Genomic DNA, 25417 nt, shown 5'->3' on the forward strand with positions numbered 1-25417 from the left:
ATGGAAGTGATGAATAGATTCATGGGATTAGATCTGGTAGAGTGCCTTAAGAACTATGTATGGACATTTGTAAGATTGTACAGGAGGTGGTGATCAAAACCTTCCCAAAGAAAAAGAAATGCAAGAAGGCAAAATGGTTGTCTGAGGAGGTCTTACAAATAGATGAAAAACAGGAGAAGTGAAAGGCAAAGAAGGAAGAAAAAGATATACTCAACTGAATACAGAGTTCCAAAGAAAAGCAAGGAGAGATAAGAAAGCCTTCTTAAGTGGACAATGCAAAGAAATAGAGGAAAATAATAGAATGAGAAAGACTAGAGATTTCTTCAAGAAAATTAGAGATACTAAGCGAAAATTTCATGCAAAGATGGGCACAATAAAAGACAGAAACAGCAAGGACCTAACAGAAGCAAGAGATTTAAAAAACATGGCAAGAATACACAGAACTATACAAAAAAGGTCTTAACGATCCGGATAACCACGATGGTGTGTCATTCACCTAGAGCCAGATATCCTGGAAAGTCAAGTGGGCCTTAGGAAGCATTACAGACAAAGCAAGTGGAAAAGTGGAAGTGATGGAATTCCAGCTGAGCTATTTCAAATCCTAAAAGATGATGCTGTGAAAGTGCTGCACTCATTATGCCAGAAAATTTGGAAAACTCAGAAGTGGCCACTGGAAAAGGTCAGTTTCCCTTCCAATTCCAAAGAAAGGCAATGCGAAAGAAAGTTCAAACTATACAGTTGCACTCATTTCACGTGCTAGCAAAGTAATGCTCAAAATTCTCCAAGTTAGGCGTCAGCAGTATGTGAACCAAGAACTTCCAGATGTACTAGCTGGATTTAGAAAAGGCAGAGGAATCAGAGATCAAATTGCCAACATCTGTTGGATCATAGAAAGCAAAAGAATTCCAGAAAAACATCTACTTCTGTTTCATTGACTACACTAAAGCTTTTGGCTATGTGGATCACAACAAACTGTGGGAAATTCTTTTACCTGTCTCCTGAGAAACCAGTATATGGGTCAAGAAGCAAAAGTTAGAACCAGACATGGAATAATAGACTGGTTAAAAATTGGAAAAGGAGTATATCAAGACTGTATATTGTCACCTAGCTTATATGCAGAGTATATCATATGAAATGGTGGGCTGGGTGACTCACAAGCTGGAATCAAGATGTCAGGGAGAAACAGCGATAATCTCAGATATGCAGATACCTAATCACTCTATGGCAGAAAGTGAAGAGGAACTAAAGAGCCTCTTAATGAGAACAAAAGAGGAGAGTGAAAAGCTGGCTTAAAACTCAACATTCAAAAAACTAAGTTCATGGCATGAGGACCTATCACTTCATGGCAAATAGATGGGGACAAAGTGGAAACAGTGACAGATTTTATTTTCCTAGGCTCCAAAATCACTGCAACAGTGACTACAGCCAGGAAATTAAAAGACACTTGCTCCTTGGAAGAAAAGCAATGACAAACCTACACAGTGTTTCAAAAAGCAGAGACATCAATTTGCCAACAAAGGGCCGTATGGTCAAAACTATGGTTTCTCCAGTAGTCATGTATGGATGTGAGACTTGGACCATAAAGAAAGCTGAATGCCAAAGAATTCATGCTTCCAAATTGTGGTGCTGGAGAAGACTCTTGACAGTCCCTTGGACAGCAAGGAGATCAAACCAGTCAATCCTAAAGGAAAACAGCCTTGAATATTCATTGGAAGGATAGACGCTAAAGCTGAAACTCCAATACTTTGGCCATCTGATGCAAAGAGCCAACTCACTGGTAAAGACACTCATGCTGGGAAAGATTGAGGGCTGGAGGAAAAGGGAATGACAGAGGATGAGATGGTTGGATGGCATCACAGACTCAATAGACATGAGTTTGCACAAACTCTGGGAGAAGGGGAAGGACAGGGAAGCCTGCTGTGCTTCAGTCCATGGGTTCTTAAAAAGTCAGAAATAATTTCATTACTGAACGTGTAAGTCCACATGGATATTATCCTCTGTATGTGAAAATTAAGTCAAGATAGATCATTGACCCACATATAAAAGCTAAAATGTAACACTGAAATGGAGACATAGAGTTAAATTAGAGGCAATGTTTTCTTAGAACCTCAAGAGCACAATAAACAAAATTTAAAAAAAAAATTAGACTTCATTAAAATTTAAAATTTTGTGTTTCACAATACATCAGAAAGAGAAAAGACAAGCATACCATGGGAGAAAACTTTTGCAAATCATATACTTTATAAGGGATTTTATCTATAATAAATCAAGAACTCTAGGAACTCAAAATTGAAAAAAAAAAATAGGCAAAAATCCTGAGCAGACATTTCCTTCTCAATATATACAAACGATCAATAATCATACCAAAAGATGCTCAAAATCATTATACCTAAGGGAAATGCAATCAAAACCACAGTAAGATATCATTTCTGACTATTAAAAAAGATAATAACAAGTTGTGGTGAGGATGTAGAAAAATTAGACCCTTCACACACTACTGTGGGAACGCAAGGCATTTCAACCAGTTTGGAAAATAGGCTGGTATTCTCCGAAACTTTAAACAGAGAGTTACCATATAACCTATCATATTTGTTTCTAGGTATGTATCATAGAGAAGTAAAAAATATATATATATCCACTCCAAAATGAGTATATGAATGTTTCTGGAAGCTTATTTTTTAAGTCAAAAAAGTGAAAACAACTCAAATGACAATCAGTTGGTGAATGGATAAATAAAATGTCATATGTTAATAAAATATGATATTGTTTGGTTAAAAAAATAATTAGTTACTGAGTCTACAACATGTATGAACTTTATGCTAAGTGAAAGAAATCATCACAGAGGTCCATATATCAGATGATTCTATTTATATGAAATGTCCAGAATAGGCAAATCTACACAGAAAGAAAATAGATTAGTGATTGTCTTAGGAAATTAGGAGAAACATGAGAATTACTCTTGGGTATGAAGTTTTCCTTTAGAATAATGCAAATGTTCTAAAATTAGATATTGGTGATGGCTGTATAACTTTTTGAATATACTCCAAACCACTGACTTACACATTTTAAATGTATTCATTCTATGATGTGTGAATTATATCTCAAAAAAGTTATTAGTTATTTAAAAAAAGGAAACTGTGTTTTGAGGAATTATCACAAATGTTGAAAAAGACTTACAGCCAGAACCTTAAAACAATTAGAATGTTCAAAACTATTAGCAATAAAGGAAAAAAAAAAAAAAAAAAAAACCTGTGGTAAGCCACATGATAAATAATGTAGCCCTATTCAAGATAGTATTTACAGATTGCTAATCACAACATAGTAAGGTGTTCATGTTAAAATATTAAGCAAAAAGTTTAAGATAACATTTTATCAAAATAAGATATTTATATTTTAAAAAATAGACTGAAAGTTAATACTCCAAAATATTAACAGTTGGTGTTGGTGTAGTAATTTTTGTCTCAATTTTGTTCCATGTTTCTTAATTTTCCAAATTCCCCATTATGTACAATTTAGAAAAACATAATAAATAAAAATATTTATTTAAAAGTTGATATCTGCCATCAACAAATGATTGCTGAACTAAGGACTATTATTCCATAAACTCATTTCAATAATGTTTAATGATGATTGAACTGGTAGATGTCTGCTTTTCCATTTAATCATCACTATTTTGAGTTAATAGCGTTTCAAGTTAACACTGTAAATAGTATGCAAATACACTCATTGTAATTCTTTATTGCATCTATAAATTCAAGTATGAGCCAAGCTCAAAAATATCGCTTGCTTTATCATTAAAGTAGTATTAAGGGGAAACATTAAATGGAAACAAGTGTAAGTCTATAGTCACATTTTAAATAAGGTTATGAATAAGAGTCACCAATAAATCTTAGCTCTTTTTCCTTATAATCAGCATAATGTCTCATAAGTAACATAAAATTTTTGAATCCTTTTATCCAGGATTTAGAAAATAGCTTTTCATATATAGTTAGAACCTTGAATTACTGTGGAATCATCGATTATTTTTAGTATCTTAATATTCAATTTGTAAGGAAAGCAGGAACACAAATAGAATCTCTTCTGTGAACATCTGTTTTGTTTTTCCCCTGAAGAAAAGAATAGATTCACAATAGTCCACTTTCTGTGCTTCTACCATGTAAACCTAATTCTGATTCTATTCACATAGGTTCTAATGACTGTTGACTAAGAAAATAGATGGGTTTAAAAAAAAGCCTACAGGTTGTTAACTGTTGAAGCTGTTAATATTGAAAGTTGCATAGTCAAAAAAAAGCTGAAAGACACCCAGAGAAATCATGATTCAGAAGCGGTTTAACTCTAAAATCCTCCAGAGCCAGAGCCAGTAATCCTCCAGATTACTCATAAGTAATCTATTCTAGTATTTAATACACTGATGATAAAGTTCCATTTCCAGTTGCATCTGAGTTTTTCCCCACTTGATTTACATCTGCTAAGTCGCTTCAGTTGTGTCTGACTCTGTGCAACCCCGTAGATGGCAGCCCACCAGGCTCCTCCATCCCTGGGATCCTCCAGGCAAGAATACTAGAGTGGGTTGCCATTTCCTTCTCCAATGCATGAAAGTGAAAAGTGAAAGTGAAGTCGCTCAGTTGTATCCGACTCCTAGAGACCCATGGACTGTAGCCCACCAGGCTCCTCTGTCCATGGGATTTGCCAGGCAACAGTACTGGAGTGGGTTACCATTGCCTTCTCCGATTTACATCTAGCTCCTCTTATTCAGTCCTCAATAAAATTAAATAATAAATAAATAAGACAAAATTCTAAAGATCGAGCTTTTTTTTTTTTTTTTTCAGCATAGTCCTAGATGAATATACTGACAGAAAGCTTTACCCACAGGTAAATAATGGGGAATAACACGCTATCCTTGGGAGATTTGCACAGATGCTCTGTGTCCCTTGGTGGGTGAGCATAAAGAACTGTCAATTGTTGCCAAGTATTTTGGAGCTCCCTACCTAGACATAAAACTCTAGACAGGAACATTGGATACAACAGAACTCATTCTAAGCATATTTAACATCAGTTAACACACAGCCTGTATTGGTGCCAAGAAGAAGGCAACTACGCTCATAATTCTGTGGATGCCATACACCTCTGTATCCCCTACACAATCCTAGATATCTTTAAACAATTTCTTGAAAGAGCTTTTCTTAAAAGCCTTTGGTGTCAGACAGTTGTCAGTAGAAGATTTAGTGTAAGTTAATATTACATGAAGACTTCTCCAGACACTGATCAAAAACTGTAAAAGTTGATATGATGAGTTTCTGGATTGTGTTGGAGAATTTTTCTGGAATCCTGGTCAAAAGCAAATTTGGCAAATTCATGTTATGAAAAATCAGATACTAATGAATAAGATGACTAAGATAAGAAATAGTCCCCTAATGAAAAAGACATTGGGTCTGCTACTTTCATGGATAGTGGCATTATATTAGAGGTACGTTTCAAAAATCATTGAAAATATGTTAGATTTTTTCAGCCTTCAGAATTAGCATTTGAGGTTAAATCATTCTTTATTATGGAAATCTGTCTTATGCATTGTTTAGCAGAATCCCTGGCTTCTATCCAGTAGATGCCAGTAGGACCCCTTCAGTTGTGACAATGAAAAATGTTTCCACATATTGCCAAATATAATCTGAGGCATATAATCATCCTCAGTTGAGAACCACTGTCATAGAACTACTAAGTCAGATATTAGTACCAGGACCACAAACTATCACCTGTCCTCAGCCTGGCTTTCTGAACTCAAGGCAATGAATGGCCAGATATCTGTAAGCTTTTGACCAATATAATAGATTTGTTGTTGTTGTTGTTGTTGTTGTTGAAAACACATTCATTCTTGAGTGCTTCTGGAATCTTTTCTCACTTACTTATCCCAGCATGGTAATAAAACAAACAAATAAACAAACAAAAACTATGGTTTAGGAAATACATATGTAACACACACACATATATACACATATAAGTGTGTGTGTACATACATCCACACACACATTCAGTTCAGTTCAGTTCAGTCACTCAGTCGTGTCCGACTCTCTGTGATCTCCTGAATGGCAGCACGCCAGGCCACCCTGTCCATCACCAACTCCTGGAGTTCACTCAAATTCATGTCCATCGAGTCAGTGATGCCATCCAGCCATCTTATCCTCTGTTGTCCCCTTCTCCTCCTCCCCCAATCGCTCCCAGCATCAGAGTCTTTTCCAATGAGTCAACTCTTTGCCTGAGGTAGCCAAAGTATTGGAGTTTCAACTTTAGCATCAGTGCTTCCAAAGAACACCCAGGGCTGATCTCCTTCAGAATGGACTGGATGGATCTCCTTGCAGTCCAAGGGAATCTCAAGAGTCTTCTCTAGCACAACAGTTCAAAAGCATCAATACTTCAGCACTCAACTTTCTTCACAGTCCAACTATCACATCCATACATGACCACTGGAAAAATCACAGCCTTGACTAGACAGACATTTGTTGGCAAAGTAATGTCTCTGCTTTTCAATATGCTATCTAGGTTGGTCATAACTTTCCTTCCAAGGAGTAAGTGTCTTTTAATTTCATAGCCGCAATCACCATTTGTGGTGATTTTGGAGCCCCCCAAAATAAAGTCTGACGCTGTTTCTACTGTTTCCCCATCTATTTCCCATGAAGTGATGGGACCAGATGCCATGATCTTCGTTTTCTGAATGTTGAGCTTTAAGCCAACTTTTTCACTCTCCTCTTTCACTTTCATCAAGAGGCTTTTTAGTTCCTCTTCACTTTCTTTCATAAGGGTCGTGTCATTTGCATATCTGAGGTTATTGACATTTTCCCCAGCAATCTTGATTCCAGCTTGTGTTTCTTCCAGCCCAGCATTTCTCATGATGTACTCTGCATATAAGTTAAACAAGCAAAGTGACAGTATACAGCCTTGACATACTTCTTCTATTTGGAACCAGTCTGTTTCATGTCTAGTTCTAACTGTTGCTTCCTGACATGCATATAGGTTTCTCAAGAGGTAGGTCAGGTGTTCTGGTATTCCCATCTCTTTCAGAATTTTCCACAGTTTATTATGATCCACATAGTCAAAGGCTTTGGCATAGTCAATAAAGCAGAAATAGATGTTTTTCTGGAACTCTCCTGCTTCTTCCATGATCCAGTGGATGTTGGCAATTTGATCTCTGGTTCCTCTGCCTTTGCTAAAACCAGCTTGAACATCAGGAATTTCATGGTTCACGTATTGCTGAAGCCTGGCTTGGAGAATTTTGAGCATTACTTTACTAGCATGTGAGATGAGAGCAATTGTGTGGTAGTTTGAGCATTCTTTGGCATTGCCTTTCTTTGGAATTGGAATGAAAACTGACCTTTTTCAGTCCTGAGGTCACTGCTGAATTTTCCAAATTTGCTGGCATATTGAGTGCAGTACTTTTACAGCATCATCTTTCAGGATTTGAAATAGCTCCACTGGAATTCCTTCATAGTGATGCTTTCTAAGGCCCACCTGAGTTCCCATTCCAGGATGTCTGGCTCTAGGTGAGTGATCACACCATCATGATTATCTTGGTTTTGAAGCTCTTTTTTCTACAGTTCTGTGTATGCTTGCCACCTCTTCTTAATATCTTCTGCTTCTGTTAGGTCCATACCATTTCTGGTCTTTATCGCGGCCATTTTGCATGAAATGTTCCCTTGGTATCTCTCAATTTTCTTCAAGAGATCTCTAGTCTTTATGTGTTTATATGTGTGTGTGTGTATACACACAGACACATACACATATTCAGCTTTGTCCCATTCCATCTGTAAAGCATTTGACAGTTTACTTGGGCCTTATTATTTTTCTCTGCCTAGAACACTTCTCCAGGTATCCAAGACTTATTATTTATTATAGGTGAAAGATTCCAGACTGTGAACTTGGTTCTTCATATTAATTCATCCTCACTTGATTTAAACCAGAATTCAGAAGCTGTCTGTAGAGGAGCCTCACAGATAATCCAAACGGACAATCAAAATTCACCTTTTAGACAGCAATGTATAGAGATAATATGGATAAAACTCTGTAATATTGTTGTAAGCAGCCTCTGATGTGGCCACTAGTGATTCCTGTCATCTGGTATTCATTCCCTCCTTTAACCCACTCCATCGAATGTGGGTTAGACTGAGTAACTAGCTTCTAATAAATAGAATATATTAAAATGATGGGCTATCACTTATGATATTTTGTTACAAAAGGTCTGACTTCTACTAATGGTTTCTCTGTGCTTTTTTTTCTCTCTTTTATTATTATTATTATCATTAGTTCTAAGGGAAACAAGCATCATGTTTTAAACTGTCCTATGGAGAAGCACTCATGACAAGAAACTAAGGTCAATAGTCAGTGAGGAGCTGTGACCCTCAGTCAAACACTCACAAGGATATAATTCCTGCCATCAACGACATTGATAATTTGGAAGCAGATCCTGCCTAGTTGATCCTTCTGATGACACCACATATCTGTCCAATACTTTGAAGGCAATCTCATAAGAGACCTAAGGAATCTCATAGACGCTATACTAGTGTTTTTATTGTTTTAAGTAGCTAAATTTTAGTAATTTGTTATAGAGCAACAGATAAATAATACAAACATTACATGGAACTCTGTTCAAAGTTATGTGCCAGCCTGGATGAGAAGGGGGTTGTGGGGGGTGGGGAATGGATACATATATATGTATGGCTGAGTCCTTTCACTGTTCACCTGAAATGATCACAGCATTGTGAATTGGCTATACCCTAACAGAAAATGTTTTTGGTGTTAAAACATAAAAATAAAATTAAAAAAATAATATACACATCAAGAGATAATAATTTTCTTATTCTCCTTTTGATGATGACAGTGATCACTATTATCATCTCCCCCACTCTCACTCAGATGAGGCTGTATCATTAACCTTCTGCTTCTAAGTTTATCAGGGGTAATCCTACAATTGGTAACCATACTATCATTGTTCCCCAAAATCCGATTCCCTAATATTGCCTATCAATTATCTTTTCCAACCATAAGTACAACATAATTAAAATTCTCACTATGAAAGTATCAGGGATCTAATATTGATTACTTCACTACTGGTTATTCAATCATGACTTATATGAATTTTAACGGCAAAAATCCAAAGGCAAGTACTTAATGAATAATTTAATTTGAGCATTCCAAAGCAATCAACTCTCCTCTGCATTTATTTTGTTATTGTTCAGTCTCAAAACCATGTCCAACTCTTTGCAACCCACGCACTGCAGCACACCATGCCTCCCTGTCCCTCAACATCCCCTGGAATCCATATCACATCCTGAAACTCAGTTTTTCTCCATTATTTAAAATACTATCTTCCTCAACAGATTATTTTGATCACTTAGATTGCATAAACACATAAAATTTTCCAAATTTAACTACAATAAAGGATTAAGTACTTAAAAAATGATATGGATTTTTGAGGACATTATTTTAATTTCATCCTCTTCCTAATCTACCCTGAGTGATTAGTTCCATCTCTAAGATTTCTAGTTTAGCCAGGTCCATATTCTAAAAATAGAAAGAATTTTATATAAATAATTAGTTCATTTTTCCTTTCAAGTTCCCCAAAAGGATCCACTTACCACTTACTGCCCCTGGCTAAGAATAAAACCAAATGAGAAAAAAAGAATTAAAGATCATCTATTCCTTATGACCAGTCAGAAAATCAATTAAATAACTTCTTTTTTCCTCTTTTAACTAGAAAATTGTCTACTTGATTAAAAACTAATGGCCAACAATCTTGGAAGCTGAATTATAGTTTTTAAATTTATTTTTAAAGAAAGGGTATTGAAAAGGAAAATGGACTAATGTGTCCTCAGTTTTCTTAAAATGGGGAAAATAAACACTTCTAGGTTAAAGTTACACTTAACAATATGAATGGTATCAATACACCTCAGCTAAAAGAGACCTGCACATTATCACTTGATCTATCAGCAGTTTCCACAACTAAATAGATGCCAATCTATTATCTTAGAGGCAGAGTATGAAATAATTTGAATAACATCCAAAATATTGACCTATTTCTAAACATATTTTCTTCACATGTCTTTAATTGTGCTTTTGCTGGATTTATAGTATTTGGTTAATGTACAGTGCTTTGTTCAAACATACCAGTTAAGATAACTTGTCAATTTCTTAGCCACTCTTAATAATTTATTATGAATTAGTGTAACCAGATCTTTTGAGAATAGGGTTCAAAACTCAGTTTTGACAAGGAAAAGAGTAGGAAAGACATCAGAGTATCAGATATAAACATATAAGAGATACCTGAAGAGAATCCTAAGCTGAAAAGTATCCTGAGAAGCTAAAAATAAATACAGCAGCAGAGAGAGACTCAGAAGGGGGGAAAAGATGTTCAAATAGACTAGATGTACTTCTGTGAATAAGTACAAAGCTGGTATTGGGACCTTTCACTTTCATGAGGAAGGCTAACTGCCTGAGAAAGAAGTTTCATGAAACTTTGTAACATTTTCGATAACAGAATGATATACCCTAAATAAGCTGACTGAGCAGAGCTTTCATAGTAGGTCATCACTGTGAATCTTCTGGAGCTTTTGATTCTAGGTAACCTGTTGAGAACTCCAGAATCCTAACAGAAGATTACTTTCTTTTGCTTTGTATTTCATGCTCTGAGTTCAAAAGTTATTCAAAAAGGATTTGTTAATTACTTCCAATAATTTGTTTAACCTATAATGACTTATTTTATGTATGGTTATATTTGTTTCCTGGTAGTGTTGGAAAGTTTGTTTTCTGGTGGTAGTTGGTATTATATGTCTTGAAATATTTACTGGACTTGCCTATCTACAAATACATATAAACTGTTTACATGACTTGAAAATACAGTCTTGAAGCAAATTTAAAATGACAACACAAAGCAGTATTGGTTCACTGTCACAAGAACAAGAAGAAATTGAACCAGCCCTAAAAATTCATTTGTTGCCAAGGAAATGGTTTTCATAAAATTGAAAAAATGTCTGAAAGCAACAGTATTGTATTTCTTAAGCTATTGCTGTTACTGACATAAAATGAATTCTTTCTATAATTCTTCTTTGGCCTTGGTTGGTGACAGAATGGTTATTAGAAAAAAATTGTAAACAGCTCTCTGCTAAGCCTCCCGGCAAAGGAAAATAAGCCTCTCACTTGAGTGTCACCTGCTTCAATTATTAAATGGATTTAAAGCCATATGATTCTTTACATAAATAAAAATAAAACATGATCTTCTATCAGTATAAATTTGCAGAAGTGCAATTTAGTTTCATCAAGTAGTGCCAATAATGGTCTAAGTAAGATTGTGTTTAAAACATTAGAAATGCAAGATGGCATAGCATGAAGAATTAAAAGTAGAACACTCCATTACTACTCCCCCTGTTGATCTCTCTGGGTTTGTTACCTTATCTGTAACATAAGACATGCCACTAGATTGAGTCAAAAGTTCATTCTAACATTTGAAGATAGATGTAAATGATGTGAGACTATTAAGAAGAAAGTCTTTCATGGAAATAAATGACATTCAACTGTGTAAATACAGCAACAGTATCATGTCACATATTCTTTTTCAATATTGTTGTGTACTTTTATGACAGACTTTATTTTTATAGCAGTTTTAATTTCACAGCAAATTTGAGCAGGAGTCCCCATATACCCTTTCCTTTCCTACACGCTCAGCCTCTTCCACTAGCAACATCTCAGATAAGAGCGGTACATCTGTTACAAGTATTGAACCTACCCTGATAGGTCTACAGTTTATATTAGTATCTATAGGTTACATTAGGATTTAGTCTCTGTGTTTTATATTCTCTGGATTTTAATAGATGTGTAATGGTATGTTCTGTCAGTTTGTGTATCGTCTCAATAGCCAGATCACTATGTGATGGTGGGAAAAGGCATTTAGAATATTCCCCATAGTAACTGTAAAGCAATGGCATCACAATAATAGTTCTTTGATGATCTCTTTAAAAAAGAAAAAAAAAAATAATCCTACTGATTATCCATTCATGCATTCTTCTGAAACTATTTATTGTTTATCTTTATCCCCCACAGCAACTTAGCTGTGATGTACTACTCCTAGCAGATAGTAATCAACATTTGTTAACACTGACTTGGATAACTCCAATTTCAACAAAAGAGATAAAAGATGAAAAAAGAATGTGAGCTGGAAAAGTTCAGTAAATCATTACACTCTGAGTAGAATTTCATCCAGTTAAGTAATATCCTATTATGTGATTATTATGAAAAAGTCATGAATATCCCCAAAGTGGGGGTGGGGGAATTGAATAGAGCATTGCTTACTAAAGACCACATTTCTAACTGGAGCAGTGAGCTTTGTTATGAAGGCTTTTCCCCTAATTAAAATATATCTTTAAAACATCAAATGCAGTATTAATTCATCAGGAGGGATATCACCCAGCAGGCCAAGATTTTCAAAGCTGATTTTTTTTTTTTTCCAGTGGAATGGGACTTTTCCAGTGAAGTGATAAAGAACACTTTGAACATTTTGAAATAGCCACAGGGTCTTCTTTCTTCTGTGGGTAGTATCCAGAATTGCTTCATCTGGTAAAAGAAATTCTTTCACTCACTGCAGAAAACTTTAATTCATTACAACCAAAACCCAGTAAGATTCAGATGTGTTAATCCTTGTGAAAGGTATGGGTTTGAGCATATATTTAGCCCTGAGAATTGTGGTAGTGAAATAATATTATATAAATTATGATGGTCATACTTGACAAGCAATCCTTCTTCACACCATTTCTTTATTATATTTAGAATAAGAAGCTGTTGTGCCCTTATATTTTATCATCTTTATTTTGATCCTAAAAGTAGAAATTATGTTTCTGAAGTAAATACAATCAATGAAAGAAGAGCAGATAGAATGTCTGCATAGGAAACTACTGGAGGAAGAACCTATCATCAGGTTATAAAGGTCTTGATTAAAAAAAAAGATTGATGTATCAAAAATTATATTTTCTATTAATCTCTCTGGGGCAATTCAGTTATTTTCCTTCCTTCCCCTCAAAAGCATCTTCACTCAGCCTAGCCACTGAACTTCCATACTGTCTACAGTGATATTGATATGAATCAAGTTTCTTAAACTTATTCTGATGCTAATACATGTTCATAAAATGCAAGCATGAAAGGATCATGTTATATAGTAGAAGGAAGCACCAAAGGTATGTGGAAACATGGTCAAAAACTCCTGATAAGGCTGCCACCACTACCATCATCATTAGTGTTTTCTGTTGGTTTACTGTCTAAGTACTGTCCATCAGACACTGTCTAGACTCCTAGGTTTATATTTAATGACTTCAAAGAGCTGGTGATGTTATTTAATCTTTAAATATATGCTATACATATTATTCATTATCATTAAGTTCATTTTCACTAGAGAAATTTATTAACCTACTCTTTCTGTCCTCAAGAAGTTAAGACACAATTACTAATCTATGCAGATAACTGAACAGAAAAAAAAAAAAAAACACAAAAAACAAAATCCTTACTAACTGGGAGTTTAAATATAGTTTGCAGAATAGGTTTGTCAATATATATCACATATGCTAACTTCTACAGTTTACTGTTTTCCATGGAAATTTATTGATTTCTATGATATTATCACTATTTTCTAAGTAACTATGTGTATCAAGCACTGTTTCAAACATTTGCACAAAGCGATCTAAATATTCTCATAGTGAGGAAACTGAGCCTCAGGAAAATTAAGTAATGTACCCAAAGTCAACACTTGTTAAGTGTTTAAACTGGTTATAGAATCCAAGTAGTCTGTTGCTAAAATCTGGCCTCTTCCCACCATAGGTTTTATTGGTCCCTATGTCTGACCATCTTTGATTTCAAAGCAAGTTCTATCTCTCTGTTTTCTAATTAACAGAAATTTTAATAGACTATTCAGCATTCTGATTTCACATGACTATTCCAAATGCTTACATCCTTTTACATTTAGAATAAAATGATTTTCTAAAGAGCCTTCCTTTCTAAGAATGCAATTTTAAAATATGCACAAAAGACGCTTACTCCTTGGAAGAAAAGTTATGACCAACCTAGACAGCATATTCAAAAGCAGAGACATTACTTTGCCAACTAAGGTCCGTCTAGTCAAGGCTATGGTTTTTCCTGTGGTCGTGTGGATGTGAGAGTTGGACTATGAAGAAGGCTGAGCGCCGAATAATTGATGCTTTTTAAGTGTGGTGTTGGAGAAGACTCTTGAGAGTCCCTTGGACTGCAAGGAGATCCAACCAGTCCATTCTGAAGGAGATCAACCCTGGGATTTCTTTGGAAGGAATGATGCTAAAGATGAAGCTCCAGTACTTTGGCCACCTCATGCGAAGAGTTGACTCATTGGAAAAGACTCTAATGCTGGGAGGGATTGGGGGCAGGAGGAGAAGGGGATGACCAAGGATGAGATGGCTGGATGGCATCACGGACTCGATGGACGTGAGTCTGAGTGGACTCCGGGAGATGGTGATGGACAGGGAGGCCTGGCCTGCTGCGATTCATAGGGTCGCAAAGAGTCGGATACGACTGAGCGACTGAACTGAACTGAACTGAACAATATGAAGAACAGAAAGTTTTAACAAATAACTAAGAATTGTTCTATTGAAAAACTATTTTGATACAAAGTATGTTTATTACAAAATATCAGTAGTTACTAAGGATTTGGGGCTTCCCAGGGTGGCACTAGTGGTAAAGAATCCACATGCCAGTGGAGGAGACATAAGAGAAAGGGGTTAGATCCGTGGGTTGGAAAGATCCCCTGGAGGAGGACAGGACAACCCACTCGAGAATCCCATGGCCAGAGGAGCCTGGTGGGCTATGGTCCCTGGGGTCATAAAGAGATGGACATGAAGTTACTCAGCACACATGTAGAAATAGGGAGAATACTATTCTTTGCAAATAAAATTACCTCTCTAATTGCATATTATTTGAAACTTCAGCATCTCAGGGTCATTACAAAATCCTGGAGAGTAAATTCAACTCATACAAATAATCAGTTTGCCCTTAAGGAACAAGAGGTTACTAATGATATAATCACAGCATTTGACCAAATGGCTTATTTGACATTTGATTTGGAAATTTATCAAATACTTTAAAAAATCATTATGGAGTTCTTAAAAGAATCAAATATGTGATGCCAGCTAAAACATGGGATTATGTATATTTAGTAAAAATACATATATTAATACATTTTTCAAGAAGTTCAAGTTTTTCTTCGTTTTACATCTATTAAATCATATTAATAAAATTCTAAAGAAAGATATGTTTGTAAATAAAGTCAGGGTAGATTATACATGGTAGGGTAGGGAGCATTCCACAAATAATAAGATTGGATCAAAGAGCCTTGTTTGATCAAAAAACACACTAATTTCGGCAAAATTAACATATCAATCAATAAAATATGCTATATCTGTCTAAATATATTTGGAAAAAACATTTAACCATTTAAAAAACATAGGAAATTTGCCTCTCTGTGATTCAAAGTGTTTAGTTCAAATAATCTTAAGAAAAGCCATCTTTCAATCACCTGTGAAGATCCCCAGTAATTTTTTAATTTATAGCCATGCATTGCATTAACACATGATTGAACAACATGTAAAAGCTGAGGGAAAGAAATAGGCTTAATATCAGAAGCTCATGTATTGATGCTCAGTTTTTCTAAAGATTACAGGTCAAAGAAGAATTATTTTAATATTAAATAAAATTGTCTTTACAAACAAAAAAATATACTTGGAACATGAATTATGTCCTCAAAACTAAAACAAGAAGCAAAAGACTTGGTTGGATGAGAGATGGAGAAATCTGTTTTTATAAATTTAATCCTTCAAGCATAGAATGAAAAATATTATTAACAAAAGAAGTATATCCAATGCTTATCCTATATGTGAATTTAGCAATTAGAACAAAAGACTTATATCCTACAATAGATTTAACAGTTTCTACCATCAATGCCCAATCACACAAGTTTTTTTCTTTATTTGTTTTGTTCATTTGTTTGTCTTTGACACTCAGCTTGTGGTATCTCAGTTTGCCAACCAAGGATTGAACTTGGGCCCTGGCAGTGAAAGTGCTGAATCCTAACCACTAGACCACCAGGGAACTGCCCCCTCCATCAAATACTTTTTATTAGCCACAGAAAAATGATAGTGTCCAATCTGCTTTCTTTCACTGTTTGCTAAAACAAAAAGGTAAGTTAAACTCTGAATTTACAATGATAGCTACTGTATTGAAAAGTAATACAGAACGGCTTAGCATTTTTAATCGTTTCAATTATGTGGACTCCAGTATTCTTGGGGCTTCGCTGGTGGCTCAGACAGTAAAGAATCTGCCTGCAATACCTATGCTCAATCCCTGGGTTGGGAAGATCCCCTGGAGAAGGGAATGGCTACACACTTCAGTATTCTTGCCTGGAGAAATCCATGGACAGAGGAACCTGGTGGGCTAAGATCCATGGGGTTGCAAAGAGTCAGACATGACTGAGTGACTAGCATTTTCACTTTCATTTGCTGCTACCTGTATTAGAATAGATAATCACATTCTGAAAAAATATTTTAAATATATATGTTCAAGCGTATAAGCTAAAATGTTTTATTTTTAATATGTATCATTGGAGAAAAATAAACATGCCATTTGAAAAATAAAAAAGTAAAAACAAAGCAACCAAGTGGCAAATATGTCATTTTTATATTGCTATATGTTAGAAAATTTTTATTTTTTCAGACAAAACATATTTATAACAATTTGAGTAAGGCTTAGAAATTCACTTCTGATTTGTTTCCTTATTCCTCGTCTTGACTATCAGAGTACAGAAATAGGAAAGGTCCTATTTCTATCATGTTTAATAAATCAAAATATCACACATAAATTATGAATAAAAAGCTATTCACCTGCATGGAAATCTATTCCCACAGCAAATGAAGTTCCTGAGATAGGCATCAAAGCATCCATTTTGTCACTTGGTTCGAGAGGTATTCCCCTGATTCCTTCATGAACAGAGTACATAAGAAATGACTCTATACCTAAATTTAAAAGAAAACAAAAGCAAAATGAATATTTAATATTGAAATCATTCTATTGGCAGGAGGGGGGATCAAGATGACAAAGTAGAAAGACCCTGAACTTACCTCCTCCCAAAGGAATGCCAAAATTACAACTACTTAAAGAGCATCTACTTATGAGAACATTCTGAAAATTAGCAGAAAAGATTTTCCACTTCTTCCTTTATATTTTTATAAATATATAAAGAAAGAACCACAATAACATGGGTAGGAGGAGCAGAGACATGGTCTTGTCAGTCAGGAAACACACCTACTCCCTGGGAGGAGGAGGATTCACAACCACAGGGGTCCTTCCTGAGGAGTGAAGGGTCTAAGCCCCACACAGGGCTCTCCCCAGCACAAGGATCCTGCCCTTAAAGACAAGCCATCAGAAAGCTGAGCTTTGAAAAACACCTGAACTTTTTTTGGAGAGCCAAAGATATACAGGACACAGAAGTTTCTCTTTTAGAGAGTGCACACAAAATCTCACATATTGCCAGTACCAGCAAGAGACAGTAGTTTGAAAGGTGCCTGGGTCAGATCTACTTGGTGATCTTGGAGAGCCTCCTTGAAAGCCAGGAGGAAATTGGGAAGCCCCCTGGGGACTGAAAGGCTGGTGGCAGCCACTTTACGGATCTTGGTATCCTTCTCAAACTATCCAAAATATGTTCCATAGGAAGGAACACCTCCAGGTTATTTCTATGAGGACAGCATTACTCTAATTCCAAAACCAGACAAAGATACCACAAGAAGATAAAAATGATAGGCCAATATCACTGATGAGCATAGATGTGAAAATCCTCACTAAGGTTAGCAAATTGAATTTAACAGTATGTTGAAAGGATCATACATCATGATCAGGTGTTAATTATGCAAGGGATTCAAGGACAGTTCAACGTCTATAAATCAATCAATGTGGCACATCATGTTAACAAAATAAAGAATAACAAATTATATGGTAATCCCAATAAACAAAGATAAAGCTGACTCCGGTCGCCTAAAAACTGTATCGATGAAATAAATGCATCAGAAATAAGATTTTCAAAACCTTATACCTCGACATGACATGCGGTTCTTTTGGAGATAATATCCCACTGTACACATGCAAGTTCTTGTAGTTTCAGATGTTGGTAAACAAAGCTGAGAACATCCACCATTATTTAGTTGGCAGGAATTGCTGCCTGCAAAGTAGAAAAACAAACAGAAATATAAAAATCAAGAAAAGTTTATAACATATTATTGATTTATAAATGCTGCTGTTTCATATTGGTTAGTATCATATCTTATTCCCGCAAATAATTTGAAGTAGCAGATCATGGTTGAAGTCTGTCTTTCCAAAAAAGGCACAGTGTAGTGATTACAGAAAACAATACTATAATCAATTTAGAGTGTTGATCAACCTGAATATTAATAGAAAGGACTAATGCTGATGCTGAAGCTCTAATACTTTGGCCACTTGATGCAAAGAGCCGACTCATTGGAAAAGACCCTGATGCTGGGGAAAAGATTGAAGGCATAAGGAAAAGGGGATGACAGAGGATGAGATGGTTGGATGTCATCACCGACTCAATTAACATGAGTTCAAGCAAACTCTGGGAGACAGTGGAGGACAGGGAAGCCTGGTATACTGCAGTCCCTGGGATTGCAAAGAGTCAGATATGACTTAGCAGCTGAATGACAATAGATTAGATGTTAACTGTTCCTACTAAAAGAAAAGAAATAATAACTATGTGATGTAACAACTAGCACCACAGTAGTAACCATATTGCAATACAAAAAATACTAAATCAACACACTATACATTTTAACCAGTTGTCTGTCAATTATATATTAGTAAATATATATTTACAATAAATAATAATTAATATTTTGCAAAGTGAGATGCATGAGAGAATTCACAGAGACAGAAAAGCAAAAGGCAATGGGTGTGTCATGAACGCGGGCATAGACTCTAATACCTTAAGGCCACATAAACCAGGAAATCTCTTCTAAATTCTAAATTTCACTTCAACTCTACAGTTACTTCATTTTCAAGAAAAATTTATCCAGTGGAATCAAATAAACAGTTATTAATTTAGATTACTTACTCAAATATTATACCATTAAAAGTAAGGATATATATATATATATAACTTCTTAAAAGCAAGGAACTAACTGTTGACATTTCAAGGAATATAATTCTTCCAAAATAAATTTAAAACACACCCATAGGAGTTATCTAACTAATTGGCATATTAATTTTCCTTATTCTTGTGTAGTAGCAATGACAAATATTAGTCAGTTAATCAGAGTTAGGCATTCTATAAAGATGTTCCATTGAATTTACTAGGCCCAATGTGCTAATTAAAGCTGGTAGCATGAAGTTAAGTAATTTACAATCTTATCCAGCAGGTTCATTAAATATCCCAGTTTTATAACATTTTTATTATTCTAGGACATGCAATGACATTTGCTGGATGTTCAAACACTGATATGAGGTATAATAAATCCAGTGAGAATTACAAAACACGATGAAAGCTATACATCAATAGTCTTCTATGGAAAATTCAAAACACCAATGCAGCTCATTATTTCTAGTCTCCTGAATTCAAGATAGTCTAAAGGGATTTAATTGTTCAATCAAACCTGTCACATGTTCTTTCATTTTTGAAGTGTGAAATAGGCTCAACTGGGACAATTTCTCATCAGAGAGATCTACCACATTCTTTGCTGATTTCCCATAACTGGCAGTTGTTCTTACATAGATTCACATACTATGATTTGCCTTGAACTTTTGAAATGATCACCTTTGTTTCCTATAGAAACTAATAAAGATTAATTGATTTATTCCTTTTTACCAAGCTGACATAATAATAAGATGAATTTTCAGCTCTATTTCTATTTTAGTGATGAGCCAATTATTTTTATAGATCTATAATAATTCTATACTGACCCAATACTTATTTCATTTTATAGGAAGCATGTGAATGGATAAGTGAAAGGCAAAGAGAAAGGGAAATATATACCCAACTGAATGCAGAGTTCCAAGGAATAATAAGGAGAGAGAAGAAAGCCTTCTTAAGTGAACTATAGCACAACTGTGCTCATTTCACACGTTAGCTACGTTATGCTCAACATCCTTTAAGCTAGGCTTCAATAGTACATGAACCAAGAACTTTCAGATGTACAAGCTGGATTTAGAAAAGGCAGAGGAACCAGAGATCAAATTGCCAACATCTGTTGGATCATAGAAAGCAAGAGAATTCCAGAAAAAACGTCTACTTCTGTTTCATTGACTACACTAAAGCCTTTGACTGTGTGGAATACAATAAAAAGTAGAAAAATTTTAAAGTGAAGGGAATACCAGACCACTTTACCTGCCTCCTGAGAAACCTGCATGCAGGCCAAGAAGCAACAATTAGAACAGACATGGAACAATGGACTGTTTAAAAATTGGGAAAGGGGTACTTTAAGGCTGTATACACTCACTCTGCTTATTTAACTTATATGCAGAGTAATAATGCAAAATGCTTGGCTGAAGGAATTACAAGAAAGAATCAAGATTGTCAGGAGAAATATTAACAACCTCAGATGTGCAGATTACACCATCCTAATGGCAGATGGTGAAGAGGAACTAAAGAGTCTCTTGATGAGGGTGAAAGAGGAGAGTGGAAAAAGCTGGCTTAAAGCTCAACATTTAAAAAATGAAGATCATGGCATATAGTCCTATCACTTCATGGCAAATAGATTGGGAAACAGTAGAAACACTGACAGACTTAATTTTTTGGGTCCAAAACCAATGCGGATGGTGACTGCACCTATGAAATTATAACACATTTGCTTTATTGGAAGAAAAGCTATGGCAAACCTAGGCAACATTAAAAGGCAGAGACATCATTGCTGACAAAGGTCCATATAGTCAAAGCTATGGTTTTTCCAACAGTCATGCACAGATATGAGAGTTGGACCATAAAGCAGGCTGAGCACAAAAGAACTGATGTTTTCAAACTGTGGTGCTAGAGAAGACTCTTGAGAGTCCCTTGGAGAGCAAGGAGATCAAACCAGTCAATCCTAAAGGAAATAAACCCTGAATATTCATTAGAAGGACTGATGCTGAAGCTGAAACTCCGATACTATGGCCATCTGATGCTAAGAACTGACTCACTGGAAAAGACCCTGATGCTGGGAAAGATTGAGGAGAAGGGGACAGCAGAGAATTAGATGGTTGGATGGCATCTCTGACTCAAAAGACTTAAATTTGAGCAAACTCCTGGAGACAGTGAAGGGCAGGGAAGCCTGGCATTCTGCAGTACAAAGAGTCAGACATGACTGAGCAACTGAATGATAACTTGTGAATGTATATTAATACAATGCCAATCTATAGCAATATGCATTTAGTTATAGATTTTTTCCAACTACCATTGAACAGTGAAAATCTGACAAGTGATTCTTATCTGTAAATTTTGAAAAAAAAAAAAAACAAAAACAAATGGACAGCAGGGGAAACAAAGGAATTAAAGAAATAAAGAATCACGGATTAGAGAGTGATTTGTGAAAACAAGAGAAAATACAGAGTTATATAACCTTGATATCCAAAATGCATGAAGAATGAAGAAAAAGGAACTTCTGTGATTGTATATTTTAAAACATAATAATAATAGAAATATGCAATAAGATATAATTATTTTTATAAATAATAAAATTCACTATGCTAATAATGTTGTTCAACAATAACACACGTTGTATATTATTTGCTTAGTCTTAAGAGAAAAAGTAAAATAAAAATAATTTTTAATAATATCTTTGCCTATGAAACATAAATTTAATGCAGAAAATAATAGAGATTTTTTAAAGTAATAATTTAGGTGGTGAATACCTAGCACATTAGAAAAAGTGGTTTGGCTTAATATTTTGCAATGATATAGATGTTCAAACTTCATTCCTCAATTCACTGGTGGGACTAGAAAAGTCCACCTGGCTAAGGAGAAGTCTCAGCTCTCCAGTGATCTGTATCAAAAATGATAAATGAAGTAACTAATTGTACTTTGAAATCTGAAGTGGTAGTACTGTTAACACTTTAAGTAGTCCTAAATTGCTCATATTTCATACTAATGAAGCTTTAAAACTACCTGCTATGATTCTGTTAATGGGGTTGTCTTTAATATAGATGCTTTTATCAGCATATTCTTCTGGTAGAAACAGTATTTTAAGTTTAGTATTATCATACCATTAATTTCTAAGTGTTAGAGGTCCTGGCCAGTTTGGAAATACTTTCACAGTGCCTGGAAGCCCCAACTCTACTTATAGAATCATATCCTTAAAAGATTAATGGGTCTTGTTAAAATGAACAATGTGAAACAAGCATAATGTACTGAATTTTTCTTCCAAGAAACTTCATAGGAACTGTATCTACAAAAAATTGACTATTTTATTAATTTACAATTTTCAACAAAGTATGTGTGTGTTCTTTTGAAGAAGTGAATACATGTTTTTTTAATGTTTGGAAACATAATCTCCCATTTTCTAATTTGTATTTTACATTGTTGAATGTTTTCAGATATGATTTCATTCAGTGTAGACTATAAACTTAAGTTTATCACAATACTGTAAGATTTTACACTTAACAAATATTGTATTGAAATCCACAAAAATGTGATCATATTTTACTTATTGAGTACCAGTATTTTATTTCCAGTTATACAATCTATTCTCCAAGGCTTGAATGCCAGTAAAATCATTCATTTTGATTCAGAATTTTTTATATTAAATAATTCCTAGTGAAAACACTCATTCATTATTAGAGACAATAACAAAAAAGAATCAGAATAAATACAGATTTGTGCATATGAGTTTGGATGTCAGTGTCATCTCAAGCATGAATGGATCTCAGTAATCAGATTGTTTTACAAAGTAATTTTTTTTTCCTTAAAAATATTTTTTTTTCTTGATAAAGAAATACATTCCCTGATACTACCGGCAATAAAGGATTCCAGACTAAAATTTGGCCCATACTCTATTGAGAAAAGGCAATCATGAACCTGGTTTTCATTTTGTCTCTGGATGTACAGGATGATTTTCACTTGGTATCTCCCAATAAATTAATTCTGCCTGCTTGTTGTTACCTGTCTTTGGAATTAGTGAACCCTTTGGTTCACTATTCTTTTTTACTGTCTTTTAAAAAAATTTTTTTTGGTTCACTTTTCTTCTCTCTACCCTTATCTGCTTTGGTCTACATGCCCAAATCTTTTAGATAAAAATCTTTTTAAGTTTTCTGGATATTTTTTTCCTAAGCAGAAAAATATATGAACAAAAGTATTTTCACGTCCATGATATAAGACAGTAGAATATAGAATTTTTTTTTCTGGGAAGGGAGTTCTGCTAATGTCATGGATCATGAACCAAAAACTAAAAAAACAAGCAGGTGTGAGGCCATACTGCCTGGCATCGCTAATCTAATTGCCATTTGGGCAATGTGACAAGTCCACCTATGTAAACCATCTGTTAGTTCCCTCACTCCATTTCACTGCATACCATTTGGACAAGGAGAAACAAAAAAACGAAATGCTTAGAGCCAAACAATGTAGTGCTTTTGGTTATGAAATTCTTATACTGACATAGTCCACTTGAAGTCCCTTAGTTCATCCATTTTCTGGGCATAATTATACCTTGAATATATTTCACTGGGATTTTAAAATTATTTTCATAGTCTTAAATCAAGAACTGAATAGACCTCTTTGAAGACCTGACAAATTCAAATTCCTTGGGCAGCTTTGCTAACATTTTGAAAGCTCACTATATACCTTATGTTAAAGGTATTTCTTCTGCAGTATTAAGCAGTATTTGCCTCCTTCCCTCCCCCTTTTTTTTTATTAGGAGGAAAATAGGAAACATCAGTTGTTGACAAGAAAATTATATGAATAATTATGTATTCAAAAGGCAGCAAAAATTCATTACCATGTGACTTACCTTGCTGAGCTTCTTTATCATACACTTTCATATGAACAACCCCAGAAGTCTTATTTCTTAGAACGGTGGGGTTTCTTCCATCTCTTTTGCTGCAGGTTCCCAGCTGAGCTAAATTTTGGTCTGCCCACCACAGTTTCTTATCTATAAAAATGAAAAGACTTTTCAAATGAAAAAGATAATCATCTTATTAAATAATAATAAAGAACTATTAAACTCTAATGGTTTCTGATTTCTTTGGTTAAATTCGCAAACTCTGTTTCTAAGGGAAACAGCACAATCACTTTTACTTTTAAAAATACTTATCACGGTACATTCTATTGTTTAAATTTTCCTTCTTTTACTCCAATTAGAGATTCTTGACTTTAACTTTTCTTTTTCTTAAAGAATACATGACATAAATAAAGGTATAGTTCAAATGAATATGGAATACACATTTTGTTATTCATAATCTAAACCATGATTATAGTAGTATTGTACTATACCTGTAAATGAACAGTAAATTCCAACAAAATATCTAACAACTGTGAAAAAGATTGTTCTCTAACTTCTATATAAAGCATGTAAGCTTTTAATCACTGGTACTCTCCACTATTGGATTCTTCACAGTTATAGTGACTTATTTTTTTGTACAGTTCACGTTCATTTCTCCAAAATTTTATAAATGAATACTATTAACTGGTATTGAATGTTTATTTGGTAATAGAGAATATACAATGTGCCTCAGATGAGAATAAGACAGGTAGCTAGAACAGTAGTCAATTTTTACACTTATTATTATAGTATATTATGTCAAACTATCATATCAAAACTATAGGGATGCTATTATTATTTTCTGAGATTCAAAGATATTAACCACCTCAGTCAAATTCATATATAAGGTCATTCTGTCTCCAAAACTTAAATTCTTTCTAAGAGTCTACTCTTAGTGCATTAAAACATTCAAGGTAATTAAATAATTTTAAATCAAGTTCATAATTTTAAAGGTATTGAACAATCTATTTATTTCAACAGGAATCTTCAACAAGACAATTGAGACTACTATCAATTTCAACCAAGAATCTAAGTCAGGTTATTGAACTCAGGGAAGAAAACAATAACAATGCAGTCTTTACCTTCAAGGTACAATTATTCTCAATCAAATGTTAGGATATTTTAGATTGAACCAAAGCTTTGTTTCAGGTATTACCAAAGGAGTAATAACATAGACATTAATGATAACTATCCTTTTCTAAATCTGATTTTATGCAATGCACAATTCTAAACACTATAGATAAATTCATTTAATGTTCTCAATTCTATAAGATAAGTACTACTATTATTAAGTTCAGTTCAGTTCAGTTGCTCAGTCATGTCTGACTCTTTGAGACCCCATGGACTACAACACTCCAGGCTTC

At 34.5% G+C, this 25417-nt stretch overlaps 1 protein-coding gene across 1 annotated transcript in view; it reads right to left on the reverse strand.

Annotated features, from left to right (window-relative positions):
- The window catches only part of LRP1B (LDL receptor related protein 1B), a 2198408-nt gene that overhangs the window by 629524 nt on the left and 1543467 nt on the right, over window positions 1–25417 (reverse strand). Inside the window, 3 exon segments of the mRNA XM_018062463.1 lie at window positions 16929–17060; window positions 18134–18259; window positions 24024–24164. Of these exon segments, the coding sequence (XP_017917952.1) occupies window positions 16929–17060; window positions 18134–18259; window positions 24024–24164 (399 nt within the window).

The sequence above is a fragment of the Capra hircus genome, chromosome 2 (assembly GCF_001704415.2).
Source record: "Capra hircus breed San Clemente chromosome 2, ASM170441v1, whole genome shotgun sequence".
Classification (NCBI taxonomy): domain Eukaryota; kingdom Metazoa; phylum Chordata; class Mammalia; order Artiodactyla; family Bovidae; genus Capra; species Capra hircus.